The sequence below is a fragment of the Salvelinus fontinalis genome, chromosome 5 (genome assembly GCF_029448725.1).
Source record: "Salvelinus fontinalis isolate EN_2023a chromosome 5, ASM2944872v1, whole genome shotgun sequence".
NCBI classification, from domain to species: Eukaryota; Metazoa; Chordata; class Actinopteri; order Salmoniformes; family Salmonidae; genus Salvelinus; species Salvelinus fontinalis.
Genome location: NC_074669.1, coordinates 46,907,195 through 46,921,755, shown reverse-complemented (window position 1 = coordinate 46,921,755; position 14,561 = coordinate 46,907,195). Strand labels below are relative to the sequence as shown.

General features: G+C 43.9%; 1 protein-coding gene across 6 annotated transcripts in view; it reads left to right on the top strand.

Moving 5' to 3' along the window:
• LOC129855713 (AP-2 complex subunit alpha-2-like) overlaps nucleotides 1-14,561 on the top strand; it is a 72,361-nt gene that overhangs the window by 33,930 nt on the left and 23,870 nt on the right. For all 6 annotated transcript variants that reach the window (XM_055923658.1, XM_055923662.1, XM_055923660.1 and 3 more), the window contains exons 3-11: nucleotides 3,975-4,168; nucleotides 4,421-4,550; nucleotides 5,375-5,476; nucleotides 5,633-5,892; nucleotides 9,375-9,543; nucleotides 9,663-9,800; nucleotides 11,752-11,934; nucleotides 12,213-12,310; nucleotides 12,550-12,781. In XM_055923658.1, coding sequence (XP_055779633.1) covers nucleotides 3,975-4,168; nucleotides 4,421-4,550; nucleotides 5,375-5,476; nucleotides 5,633-5,892; nucleotides 9,375-9,543; nucleotides 9,663-9,800; nucleotides 11,752-11,934; nucleotides 12,213-12,310; nucleotides 12,550-12,781 — 1,506 coding nt within the window. The remainder of the gene's footprint in view (nucleotides 1-3,974; nucleotides 4,169-4,420; nucleotides 4,551-5,374; nucleotides 5,477-5,632; nucleotides 5,893-9,374; nucleotides 9,544-9,662; nucleotides 9,801-11,751; nucleotides 11,935-12,212; nucleotides 12,311-12,549; nucleotides 12,782-14,561) is intronic.

The following is a 14,561-nucleotide window of genomic DNA, read 5'->3' as shown; positions in this document are numbered from 1 at the left end:
ATCTTTGGGTTGTCTGAGAATTTATAGCACGACTTTTGATGATCCTTGGTTGGAGTCTGAGCAGATGATTTGTTGCGATCGCAAACGTAATAAGATGGTGGTCCGATAGTCCAGGATTATGAGAAAAAAGATTAAGATCCACAACATTTATTCCACGGGACATAACTAGTTCCAGAGTATGACTGTGGCAGGGAGTACGTCCGGAGAGACTGAGTTGATGGTGGCTCCGAAAGCCTTTTGGATCCTTTTGGAGTTGGTCTGTTTACTTTTCCATGTGAATATTATAGTCACCAAAAATGTGAATATTGTCTGCCATGACTACAAGGTCCGATGGGAACTCAGTGAGGAACGCTGTATATGGCCCAGGAGGCCTGTAAACAGTAGCTATAAAAAGTGATTGAGTAGGCTGCATAAATTTCATGACTAGAAGCTCAAAAGACGAAAACGTACATTTTTTGTAAATTGAAATTTGCTATCATAAATGTTAGCAACACCTCCACCTTTGCGGGATGCACGGGGGATATGGTCACTAGTGTAAACAGGCGGTGAGGCCTCATTTAAAACAGTAAATTCATCAGGCTTAAGCCATGTTTCAGTCAGGCCAATCACATAAAGATTATGATCAGTGATTAGTTCATTGACTATAACTGCCTTGGAAGTGAGGCATCTAACATTAAGTAGCCCTATTTTGAGATGCGAGGTATCACAATCTCTTTCAATAATGGCAGGAATGGAGGAGGTCTTTATTCCAGTGAGATTGCTAAGGCGAACACCGCCATGTTTAGTTTTGCCCAACCTAGGTCGAGGCACAGACACTGTCTCAATGGGGATAGCTGAGCTGACTACACTGACTGTGCTAGTGGCAGACTCCACTAAGCTGGCAGGCTGGCTAACAGCCTGGCCTGCACCCTATCTCATTGTGGAGCTAGGGGAGTTAGAGCCCTGTCTATGTTCGTAGATGAGAGCACCCCTCCAGCTAGGATGGAGTCTGTCATTCCTCAACAGGCCAGGCTTGGTCCTGTTTGTGGTTGCGTCCCAGAAAGAGGGCCAATTATCTACAAATTCTATCTTTTGGGAGGGGCAGAAAACAGTTTTCAACCAGCGATTGAGTTGTGAGACTCTACTGTAGAGCTCATCACTCCCCCTAACTGGGAGGGGGCCAGAGACAATTACTCGATGCCGACACATCTTTCTAGCTGATTTACACGCTGAAGATATGTTGTGCTTGGTGACCTTTGACTGTTTCACCCTAACATTGTTGGTGCCGACGTGGATAACAATATCTCTACACTCGCCAGTTTTGGCTTTAGCCAGCACCATCTTCAGATCAGTCTTAACGTCGGTAGCCCTGCCACCTGGTAAACAGTGTATGATCGCTGCATGATTCGTTTTAAGTCCAATACTGCGGGTAATGGAGTCGCCAATGACTAGGGTTTTCAATTTCTCAGAACTAATGGTGGGAGGCTTTGGCGTTTCAGACCCCGTAACGGGAGGAGTAGAGACCAGAGAAGTCTCGGCCTCTGACTCCGACTCGCTGCTTAATGGGGAAAACCGGTTGAAAGTTTCTGTCGGCTGAATGAGGTACACCGGTTGAGCATTCCTACAGCATTTCCCTCCAGAAACCATGAGAAAGTTGTCCGGCTGCGGGGACTGGACGAAGGGATTTATACCACTGTCTGTACTTGCTGGTGGCGCAGATACTGTTTCATCCTTTCCTACACTTTCCTACACCCTTGCCTAACGATTGCGTCTGAAGCTGGGCTTGCAGCACAGCTATCTTTGCCGTAAGGCGATCGTTCTCCTGTATATTATGAGTACAGCGACTGCAATTAGAAGGAATCGTGTTAATGTTACTACTTAGCTTCGGCGGGTGGAGGTCCTGACGTACCACGTCCAGATAAAGCGTCCGGAGTGAAAAAGTTGAATGGGAAAAAAGTAGAGCGAGGGAAAAACAAAAAATTATAAACGGTAATTAAAAATTAAAATACGTAAAGTTGTCAGGTAGCAAAGTAAGGTTAGCAACAAAACGCACAGCAGCACGTAAACAAGTCTACAAGTTGTGACCGGAAATGACGTGAAGGAAGAGGTGGTTCACCGATCAAGGCACCGATCAATAGCCAAGATACTCAGCTTTCCGCAGACACCCAGTAGCGAGGCTATATACAGGCACCGGTTAGTCGGGTTAGTTGAGATAGTATGTACACGTAGGTATGGTTAAAGTGACTATGCACATATGATAAACAGAGAGTAGCAGCAGTGTAAAAGAGGGTTTGGGGGGCACAATGCAAATAGTCATGTAGCTTGTGAAAGTATTCACCGCCTTGAGATCATAGCAAAGTGGGTGAATACATACAGTGAGCACCATAATTCATTGGACAGTGAACATTTTTTCGTTATTTTGGTTCTGTACTCTAGCACTTGAGTTTGAAAGGATACAATGACAATGAGGGTGAAGTGCAGACTGTCGGCTTTAATTTGAGGGTATTTTCATACATATCGGATGAACCGTTTAGAAATTATAGAAGCTTTTGTACATAGTCCCCCCCACATTTTTGGGCATATAAAAATACTGGACAGTTTACCATAATGTAGAAAAAAGTAATCATTGTTAATATTTGGTCGCATATCCTTTGCATGCAATGACTGCTTGAAGTCTGCGATGCATCGACATCACCAGACGCTGGGTATCTTCCCTGGTGATGCTCTGCCAGGCCTGTAATGCAGCCATCTTCAGTTCCTCCTTGTTTCGGGGACTTATTGCCTTCAATATCCTCTTCAGCATGTAAAATGCATGTTCAATTGGATTCAGATCCGGTGATTGACTCGGCCAGTCAAGGATTTTCCACTTTTTGGCCATCAAAAACCCCTTCGTTGCTCAAGCAGTTTGTTTAGGGTCATTGTCTTGTTGCATGATGAAGTGCCGTCCAATGAGTTTGGAGGCATTTGGTTTTATCTGAGCAGACAAAATATTTCTCTAGACTTCAGAATTCATTGTTCTACTTCTGTCTGCAGTCACATCATCGATGAAGACAAGTGAGCCTGCTCCACTGGCAGCCATACAGGCCCAAGCCATAACACCCCCCCCCATCATGTTTCACAGTTGAGGTGGTATGCTTTGGATCATGGGCATGTCTTTTTTTTCCTCCACTTTCCTCCTTCCATCACTCTGGTACATGTTAATATTTGTCTCATCTGTCCACAATACTTTTTTTCCAGAACTCTTGGGCCTCTTTTTTAGGTGCTATTTAGCAAACTGTAATCTCGCCTTTCTGTTCTTCAGGCTTATCAGTGGTTTGCGTCTTGTAGTGTACCCTCTGTAGTCCTGCTGGTGTAGTCTTCTACGTATGGTAGACTTTGACACATCTACACCTGCATCCAGGAGAGTGAAAAGGAAACAAACTGTTTTTCACTTTGTCATTATGGGTATTGTGTGTAGATTGCTGAGGATTTCTTTTTTTTAATCCATTTTAGAATAGGGCTGTAACGTAACAAAGTGTGGAAAAAGTAAAGCGGTCTGAATACATTCCGAATACACTGTATAAGGGAATGAGTGTGTTATGGAAGGAATAGGATGTGAGAGGAAGTGGCAGGCAGCCACGGTTCAGGTGGTGAGACTGCATCGTAATGATGGCCTACTCCGTCTCTCTGAGTCTCAGCCACATGAAAGTGTGTCTCAAATGTGTCCCTATAAAGTGTACTACTTTTGACCAGGACCCGAAAGGGTATAGGGTGCCATTTAGGACACAGACGAACAGCAGGGAGGTTATGAACCCTGCACAAGGCGTCCTGCCATCACTCTACTGGTTCCTCTCAAGGCTTTTTCCTTTTAGGTATTAACACATTTTTACTTGCCACTGTGCTGCTGCTTGTCGGGTTAATGTGAACCACTTTGTGTCAAATGTTGTTGTAAAAAGGCTATACAAATAAAATACGATTGACTGATCTCTCTCTTCCCTCTCTCGCTCCCCTCCCAGGGCTACCTGTTCATCTCGGTGCTGGTAAACAGCAACAGCGAGTTGATCCGCCTCATCAACAACGCCATCAAGAACGACCTGTCTAGCCGCAACCCCACCTTCATGTGCCTGGCCCTGCACTGCATCGCCAACGTGGGCAGCCGCGAGATGGCCGAGGCCTTCGCTGGAGAGATACCCCGCATTCTGGTGGCTGGGTAAGAATGGAGGGGATGGAGAAGGGGATAAGGAGAGGGGGGTAGTGGAAGGGAGGGTGAGGAGACCGGAGAAGCAAATGGGGGAGGGGGACTGAGGACACGGAGAGGACATGATTTTCTTTGTATTAATATGCTATAACGGCATGATTAGACAAAATCTGCAGTACCAACAATATCTTTCCAGGACCAGAGATGTTGGAGACTGGTAGTACTTTATAGTGAGCATTGTGTTGTTTGTGATGTGATTGCCAGGGACACCATGGACAGTGTGAAGCAGTCTGCTGCCCTGTGTCTTCTGCGTCTGTACAAGGCCTCCCCAGACCTGGTTCTGATGGGGGAGTGGACCTCCCGGGTGGTGCACCTCCTCAACGACCAGCACATGGTGAGAGACAGGCCATACATTTCTGCTCCAGGCCAACACTAGCACACCTGGGGTGTATTCACTAGGAAGCAAACAATGAAGACGGGGAGCGATTAAATTTAATTTTCTAATTAGAAACATTTGTTTTCATTTCAAAACGTTTTCCATTGCAAAGCGGTTTGCTACACTAAGGAATACACCCCTGATTTATCAGGTTGAATCAGGTGTGCTAGTGCATTTCTCTTCCAGGCCAATAGGTGTGCTAGCTAAATAGCTCTGTTACAATATACACACAGGCAGCCCAATTCAGATTCCCCCCCCCCCCACTAATAACATTTTTTTTACCAATCACATCAGATCTTTTACAGAGCTGATCTGATTGGTCAAAAGAACATTTACTGAAAAAATAAGAATTGGGCTTCCTGTCTAAATGCAGCCAGAGTAACCTAACGTAGCAGGCATAAATGCCTGAAAATAGATGCCTCAGATACTGGTCTTGATGAGAAAATTGTTTATGTCAGGGGAGGTTCTTCTGCACTGTTCAAACAATCCAGAAAATGTGGAGGAGATAAGATGGAGTGTCGCCTTGTTAATGTCCAAAAGCGGGAGTTGCGTTACAGGCTCTTTTCCATTTCCCCTGAAAACCCTATGCATCCGTTTGCTGACATCCCCTCTAAGGGTGCTTTCTTAGTATGAAGCAATGCATTGGATATGTATTTTAAGTGGTATGCTGGTATGGATATTGGAACGTAACTACTGACTTCATTGAGACTGTAAGGTTGAGGTTTATGCCTTTTAGGTGTTACTGTTGTTTCTGATGATGAGCTTGTGTCTGTCTCTCGCAGGGTGTTGTCACGGCAGCCATCTCCCTCATCACCTGTCTCAGCTCGAAGAACCCAGATGAGTTCAAAACCTGTGTGTCCCTGGCTGTTTCTCGTCTGAGCAGGGTGTGTGTTTGTGTGTTTGTGTGTGTGTGTGTGTGTCTGCCCACGTGTGCATGCATACCTATAAAATCATGTATGTCAGTCCAGCGATCCATCCTCCCTTTGCCTCACTGTCTCTAACACCTGGATTTCAACCCATCTCCTCCCTTTCTCCTCCAGATTGTGTCGTCAGCCTCCACTGACCTGCAGGACTACACCTACTACTTTGTCCCAGCCCCGTGGCTGTCCTGTAAACTGCTGCGCCTGTTGCAGTGCTACCCGCCGCCAGAGGATGGCGCCGTGAAGGGCCGCCTGGTGGAGTGTCTGGAGACCATCCTGAACAAGGCCCAGGAACCACCCAAGTCCAAAAAGGTGCAGCACTCCAACGCCAAGAACGCCATCCTGTTCGAGGCTATCTCACTCATCATCCACTACGACAGGTGAGGAGGCTGTCTGTCTTTCTTCTTCCCGCTCTGTCTTTTTCTCTCCCTTTTTCAGTATCTCTGTATATTTCTCTCTCTCATATACACTAAACAAAAATTTAAACGCAACATGCAACAATTTCAAAGATTTTAATGAGTTAATGTTCATGTAAGGAAATTTGAAAATTTAAATCAATTCATTAGGCCCTAATCTATGGATTTCACATGACTGGGAATACAGATATGCATCTGTTGGTCACGGATACCTTTAAAAACAAAAAAGGAAAGGGTGGGGATCAGAAAACCAGTCCCTATTGGGTGTGACCACCATTTGCCTCATGCAGCGCGACTTATCTCCTTCGTGTAGAGTTGATCAGGCTGTTGATTGTCGCTTGTGGAATGTTGTCCCACTCCTCTTCAATGACTGTGCGAAGTTGTTGTATATTGGCGCGTTTATCCAGAGCATCCCAAATATGCTCAATGGGTGACATGTCTGAGTATGCAGGCCATGGCAGAACTGGGACATTTTCAGCTTCCAAATATTGTGTACAGAACCTTGCAACATCGGGCCGTGCATTATCATGCTGAAAAAAGAGGTGATGGCAGCGGATGAATGGCACGACAATGGGCCTCAGGTACTTGTCATGGTATCTCTGTGTATTCAAATTGCCACCGATAAAATGCAATTGTGTTCATTGTCTGTAGCTTATGCCTGCCCATACCATAACCCCACCGCCATCATGGGGCACTCTGTTCACAAAGTTTACATCAGTAAACATTTCGCCCACTCGACGTGGTTACACGTGGTCTGCGATTGTGAGGCCGGTTGAATTGTCTAAAATGACGGAGTCGGCTTATGGTAGAGAAATGTACATTAAATTCTCTGGCAACAGCTCTTGTGGATATTCCTGCAGTCAGCATGCCGATTGCACGCTCCCTCAACTTCAGACATCTGTGGCATTATTGTGTGACAAAGCTGCACATTTTAGGGGGCCTTTTAGTCTCCCCAGCACAAGATGCACCTGTGTAATGATCATGCTGTTTAATCAGCTTCTTGATATGCCACACCAGTCAGGTGGATGGATTATCTTGTCAAAGTAGAAATGCTCATTAACAGGGATGTAAACACATTTGTGTACAACTTTTGAGAGAAATAAGCTTTTAGTGCATATGGAAAATGTCTGGGATCTTTCAGCTCATGAAACATGGACCAATACTTTACATGTTGTATTTATATTTTTGTTCAGTATGTGCATATAAACACTGAGTATACCAAACATTTGGATCAGCTGTTCTGAGTGCAACTCAATATTAGGAAGCCTCAATTCTTTAAGGCATGGACTCTACAAGGTGTCGAAAGCATTCCACAGGGATGCTGGACCATGTTGACTCCAACGCTTCCCACAGTTGTGTCAAGTTGGCTGGTTGTCCTTTAGGTGTGGGACATGAGCGTGAAAAACCCAGCAGCGTGGCAGTTTATTATTATTTTTTTGGTTACTTTTACCCCTTTTTCTCCCCAATTTCGTGGTATCCAATTCATAGTTAGTCTTGTCTCATCGCTGCAACTCTCGTACGCACTTGAGTGAGAGCCGTGCGTCCTCAGAAACACAACCCAAACAAGCCACACTGCTTCTTGACATAATGCCCACTTAACCCGGAAGCCAGCCGCACCGTGCACCTGGCGACTGTGTCAGCGTGCACTACGCCCGGCCCACCACAGTAGTCGCTTGTGCGCGATGGGACATGGACATCCCTGCCGGCCAAACCCTCCCCTAACCCGGACGAGGCTTGGCCAATTGTGCGCCACCCCATGGGTCTCCCGGTCGAGGTCGGCTGAGACGGCGCCTGGACTCGAACCCAGAATCTCTAGTGGCACAGCTAACACTGCCATGCAGTACCTTAGACCACTGTGCCACTCGGGAGGCACCTACTACCATACCCAGTTGCCCATTCACCCTCCAAATGGCACACAATCCATGTCTGAATTGTCTCAAGGCTTAATAATCCTTCTTTAACCTGTCTACTTCCCTTAAATTGATTTCAAATCAATGTAAATTAACAGGTGACATCAAAGGAGCGTAGCTTTCACCTGATCAGTGTCTGTCATGGAAAGAGCAGGTGTTTCTAATGTTTTGTATACTCTATACTATACTTGTAGAGTCCATGCCCCAACGAATCGAGTCTGTTCTGAGGGCAATAAGGGGTGCAACGCAATATTAGGAATGTGTTCCTAAAGTTGTGTACATTCGGTGTATATATACATTGCATTCAGAAAGGATTCACAGCCCTGGACTTTTTCCACATTTTGTTGTTACATCCTGAATATAAAATTGATTAAATGTAGATATTGTGTCACTGGCCTACACACAATTCCTCATAATACCAGTGGAATTATGTTTTTACACATTTTTACAAATTAATACAATATGAAATGTCTTGAGTCAATAAGTATTTAACCCCTTTGTTATGGCAAGCCTAAATAAGTTCAGGAGTAAAAATGTGCTTAACAAGTCACATAATAAGTTGCATGAACTAACTCTGTTGACTCACTCTGTCAATTATTAACCCAATTGACAGAGTGAAAAGGATGCCTGTACAGAATAAAACAATATTGCAAAAATTGCATGTTTTGGAATAAGGCACTAAAGTAAAACTTCAAAAACATGTAGCAAAGAAATTAACTTTATATCCTGAATACAAAGCGTTATTTTTGGGGCAAACACAACACGTTACTGAGTACTGTTCTTCATATTTTCAAGCATGGTGGTGGCTGCATCATGTTATGGGTATGCTTGTCATTGGTAATGACTAGGAGTTTTGGGGGGGGGATAAAACTAAATGGAATAGAGCTTAGCACAGGCGAAAACCTGGTTCAGTTTTCCAACAGACACTGGGAGACAAATTCACCTTTCAGCAGGACAATAACCTAAAACACAAGGCTAAATATATACTGGGGTTGCTTACCAAAACGACATTGAATGTTCCTGAGTTGCCTTGTTTCAGTTTTTCCTTTAATCTGCTTGAAAATGTATGGCAAGACTTGAAAATGGCTTTCAAGCAGTGGTCAACAACCAACTTGACAGAGCTTTAAAAAGAATAATGTGCAAATTCTGTACAATCCAGGTGTGCAAAGCTCTTAGACTTAGCCAGAAAAACTAACAGATGCCAAAGGTGATAATAACATGTATTGAATACTTTATTGAATACTGTATTTCTTGGGGTATTGTTAGTAGATTGGTCAGAGAGAAACATATTTTATCAATCCTGTAATACAGCAAAATGTAGAATGCTTTTTCACACACACACACACACACACACACACACACACACACACACACACACACACACACACACACACACACACACACACACACACACAGAGTATATTCATCTTTCTACTCTCTCTCTGTCTTTTTCTTTCTCATCTTAAACCTAAAGAATGGCAATTATGGTGTGGCTTACTCATATTTTTTTCCTCCCTCCTACCTCCCCCTCTCCAGTGAGCCCAACCTGCTGGTGCGTGCCTGTAACCAGCTAGGTCAGTTCCTGCAGCACAGAGAGACCAATCTGCGCTACCTGGCTCTGGAGAGCATGTGTACCCTGGCCAGCTCGGAGTTCTCCCATGAGGCCGTCAAGACGCACATCGAGACCGTCATCAACGCACTCAAGGTCCGTCTCTGTCAAACACACGCTACACACACACTGTTCAGATGAGACACTGCTTTTTTGATTAACACTTTGTTTTAAGTACTTTGTTCGTAACACATTTTATACCTTTTTCTCTTCAGACTGAAAGGGATGTGAGTGTTCGCCAGAGGGCTGCTGACCTGCTCTACGCCATGTGTGACCGTAGCAACGCCAAGCAGATTGTTGCCGAGATGCTCAGCTACCTGGAGACAGCAGACTACTCCATCAGAGAGGAGATGGTACGCGTCTGTGTGTGTGTGTATTGTATGTTTTCCCCCTCTGAGTGCCTCTGTTTGTGTCTGCGTTAAAGAGTGTGTAACCCAGCGGTTCCCAAACTGTGTGTCGCCTGATATGAAAATGGTGTCGTGGGAGAATTGATCAAATCCAGAATTTAAAAGATATGTAGATATATATTATCGTATCGTCTTTGTATCTCAAAATTATTGTAATGTGCTTCATCTTAAAAATTGAAATGAAAATGATTTGATTGTAAAAGATCAAATTAAACTAGAGGGCCCTTAGATCATAGGAAAAGGCAGCACTTGACCGTTGCACTTCAATTATTCCCACCGTGAATGGCTAGGCACGCTATGAAACCACATACTATTGCAGAGACTGACATACCGTCCGCTATTAATATAGTAAAAACAATGTGTGGGGAGCCACAGAAACTCACATCAATACCTTTGTCAGATAGCATGAATTCTTCATTTAACAGTGTTATTGCTAGCAATCAAGAGGAAACTGACTAAAGGACTCAAACTACCCAGCTTATGCTCTCCAAATGAACTTTAGCTGTGAGGGCTGACATGCCCATGCATTGACTTTTGTTTGCTATACACAAGGACATATTTTTCTGTCTCACAATTCCCAAGCAATGAAACTGCAAGTTCAGTGTGCTGTGTGGCTATATTGACGAAAAACAGATTCCAAATGGGATCGAATGGTGCACAGATGGGGCTCCATCTATCAGGGAACAGGGGGCAGGCCTCTGCACTCTAGTTATGAATGTGTCTCCCTCTGCCATATGGACGCATTGTGTGATACACAGATAGCAGCTGGTGGAAAAAGAGCTGAGGACAGAACTCCGATGTACTGCAGCAGATAACTTTGATTGTGAAATACGTCAAACCACATTCAATGCACGCACGCCTGTTCGCAAGACTGTGGAGATATGGGATCAGAGCATGACAATGTTCTATTTCACACCAAGGCTTGGTGGTTATCGAGGGAGAGAGTTGGAAAGATTTTTCGCATTGAGAGAGGAACTGTTGTCATTCACAATGGATGTAAAAGAAACAGACTTGGTTGACTTCCTGTGTAATGAAAATAAAATAACAGAAAACAGCATGAGTAAGTGTCCCACACGAGTGATGATTGCTCACCTCCAACGCTTGGAAGAGCACTTTGGGATGGACGTACATCCTAATCCGTTTGACTGTGATCCTGGCTCAGTTAACATGCTGGTTAGTGAAATCGAACATCTGATCGAGCTGTCATGTGACCGAGTGCTGCAGACAACGCATTCACGGGTCACTAAGGAGGGGTTTTGGTTCCTGACTCAAAGGGAATACCCTGCCGTCTCCCTCTGAGCATTAATGCCGCGTTCAAGACAACTGGGAACTCGGAAAGAAATCCGCACCGACTGGGGAAAAATAGATTTGAACGGTCATCCAACTCGGGAATTCGTGTCTCTTTCAAGTGCTCTGACTTTCCGACCTAAAGATCACTGACGTCCTGCTCTGAGTTCCCAGTTGTCTTGAAAGCACCATAAAACTCAGGTAGGCTACCCTTCGCCAGCTCATATTTGTGTGAAGCTGGATTCAGTGCTCTCGTCTGCATTAAAACCAATTATCAATCCAGGTTCGATGTGAAAGCACCACGCCCCTTGACGTTGAACACGCACACCCATCTCATTAGTGGTGGAGAAATGAGAGACATTTTGTCAGAATAATTTGCAATTGACTGCTCCACATTAAAAGTACGTGATGGTGAGTGGGGAAGACAATCGAATACTGTTAGAATGTTTTTCAATTGACTGCCATAGCCTCAAATAAAAACGTACAACTTGGCTGTTGTACTTAAAAATATCACATGGGTGGGGCCGCAAGAATTTTCAGATATCAAAATGGGGTCATAGGCCAAATAAGTTAGGGAACCCCTGGTAACCTCTGCTCCCTTCTCTCCCAGGTGTTGAAGGTGGCCATCCTGGCAGAAAAGTATGCGGTGGACTACTCATGGTATGTTGACACCATCCTTAACCTCATCCGTATTGCCGGGGACTACGTCAGTGAGGAGGTGTGGTACCGAGTCATCCAGATTGTCATCAACCGTGACGACGTGCAGGGCTACGCCGCCAAGACTGTCTTTGAGGTAGGGGTTCCCCAAGCCGGATACGTCTGGATCCAATGTGCTCTTTTTGTCTCAGCTTGGAAATTCCTCAATCATATTCCCTTGTTGAATACATTACGGTGAAAACATTTTTAAAACTATTCAAAAATAATAATAATAATAAAGTCCTCCCTGTTTGAGTAATTAGTTTCTGTTTGGTGCCTAATGAACACGGCTCTGAAGACCCATAGCATTTGGTTATCATAAAATCTGTTCAAATTACTTACATTTCTAACTGTCCCCCTCCTCCCCCTCTCCAGGCGCTGCAGGCCCCAGCCTGTCATGAGAACATGGTGAAGGTGGGGGGGTACATCCTGGGAGAGTTTGGAAACCTCATCGCTGGGGACCCCCGCTCCAGGTGAGTGGTGTCCTCTCCCACACCAGTGACATCATCAACCTGAGACTCTCACAAATATGCGGGTGCTCTTATTTTCTGATGTATTAATCAGGTTTTTCTTCCCCATCTTTCTCATTTCTTTTTATGGTTCTACCTTTTTGTCATCCTTCTGTCCATTCTCATCCTCTCTTCGCACTATGATTTGAACTCTTTACCGCTCCTCTCTTTCTCTTCTCCCTCTTTCTCATCCCTCTCTCCAGCCCTCTGGTCCAGTTCAACCTGCTCCACTCTAAGTTCCACCTGTGTTCGGTGCCCACGCGCGCCCTGCTGCTCTCGGCCTACATCAAGTTCATCAACCTGTTCCCAGAGACCAAGGCCACCATCCAGGAGGTGCTTCGCTCCGACAGCCAGATCAGGAACTCTGACGTGGAGCTGCAGCAGAGGGCTGTGGAGTACCTCAAGCTCTCCTCTATTGCCAGCACCGACGTCCTGGTGAGCTTTTGGGGTTTTTGATTGGCAAAAAAAGATATCTATATATTTGTAGGTGTTCTGACACTTTGTGACAGATTGAAAGGGTGGGTAAGAGGATTGAACCCTGGTCTCCGATGTGAGAGTCGTATATGTGACTGTGCCAGGGAGTGTTATCACTGCACACACAGCTCTTGCCTGGCTACCCATCCACATCGCTCTGACCAACTGACGTTTCTTTTCCACAATGAGTCTGGATTTGCCACTCTCCCCAACGATTTCTATAATGTGAACACATTCTTACCATTCTGATTGCTCCCAGAAACTGACGGGTTGGGCCAGAGCCGCACTACAAGATGTCGTTATCAACTTTGATACTCTGGTTAGATTTGTTACACTATCCAATCGCTGATTTCAATTGTTTTGTACACACCCTTCATTTTAAAGTCATACAAACGACTTCTACGGTAGCAGTTTCAGACTCTCTGTAGCGAACAACAGAGCAGAGGAAGAATTTAGTGTGAGGTGTCAGGCTACCGCAGCTCTGTGCGTGTTTTTGTTATTTTACTGATCTCTTTCACTTTTTAATTTTTTATTGTTTACTGTAAAGTATGTTGCCATTTTAAATGCACTTACAGTGCCTTCGGAAAGTATTCATACCCCTTCACTTATTTCGCATTTTGTTGTTACAGCCTGAATTCAAAATGGATTAAATAGATTTTCTCTCTTTCTTTACACACTACCCCATAATGACAATGTGAAAACATGTTTTTAGATATCTTTTCAAATGTATTGAAAATAATAAAATATAATACAGAAAGATCAATTTTACATAAGTATTCATAACCCTGAGTCAGTACATTTTAGAATCACCTTTGGCAGCGATAACAGCTGTGAGCCTTTCTGGGTAGGTCTCTAAGATATTTGCACTCCTGGATTGTACAGTGTTTGCCCATTTTTTTATTATTTTCAAAGTTCTTCAAGCTCTGTCAAATTGATTGTTTATCATTTCTAGACAGCCATTTTAAAGTCTTGTCATAGGTTTTCAAACAGATTTTAAGTCAAAACTGTAACTAGGTCAGGAACATTCACTGTCTTCTTGGAAAGCAACTCTAGAGTAGATTTGTGTTTTAGGTTTGTTTTAGTCCTGTCTGGTGGAAAGCAGACAAACAGGTTTTCCTCTTGGATTTTACCTGTGCTTAGCTCTATTCCATTTCTGTTTTTTATCCTGAAAAGCTCTGCAGTTCTTAATAATTACAAACATACCCATAAAATAACACTTTCTATTCTGTATAAAAAGTTAATGGACTTGCCTAATTTTTGTAGTATTTTTTTAGTGCCTTGTTGCAAACAGAATGCATTTATTTAATGTCTTCTTTTTAAAACTGTTACCATCTACCAATTTGTGCCATTGCGAGGGATTGGAAGACCTCCCTGGTCTTTGTGATTGAATCTGTTTGAAATTCACTGCTCATCTGAGGGACCTTACAGATAATTGCATGTGTAGGGTACAGAGATGAGGTAGTGTTTAACGTTATTTTTGAATGACTATTATTGCACACAGAGTGGGTCCATGCAATTTATTATGACTTGTTAAGCACATTTTTACTCCTGAACTTATTTAAGCTTGCCATAACAAAGGGTATGAATAGTTATTGATTTAAGACATTTCAGCTTTTTGTTATTAATATTAAAAAAAAATTTTTTTTTGCTGTAACACAACTAAATGTGGGGAAAGTCAAGAGTTCTGAAGACACTGTAGAATACATTTTGATTTGACTGCGGGCCACAGAGCAGCAACAAC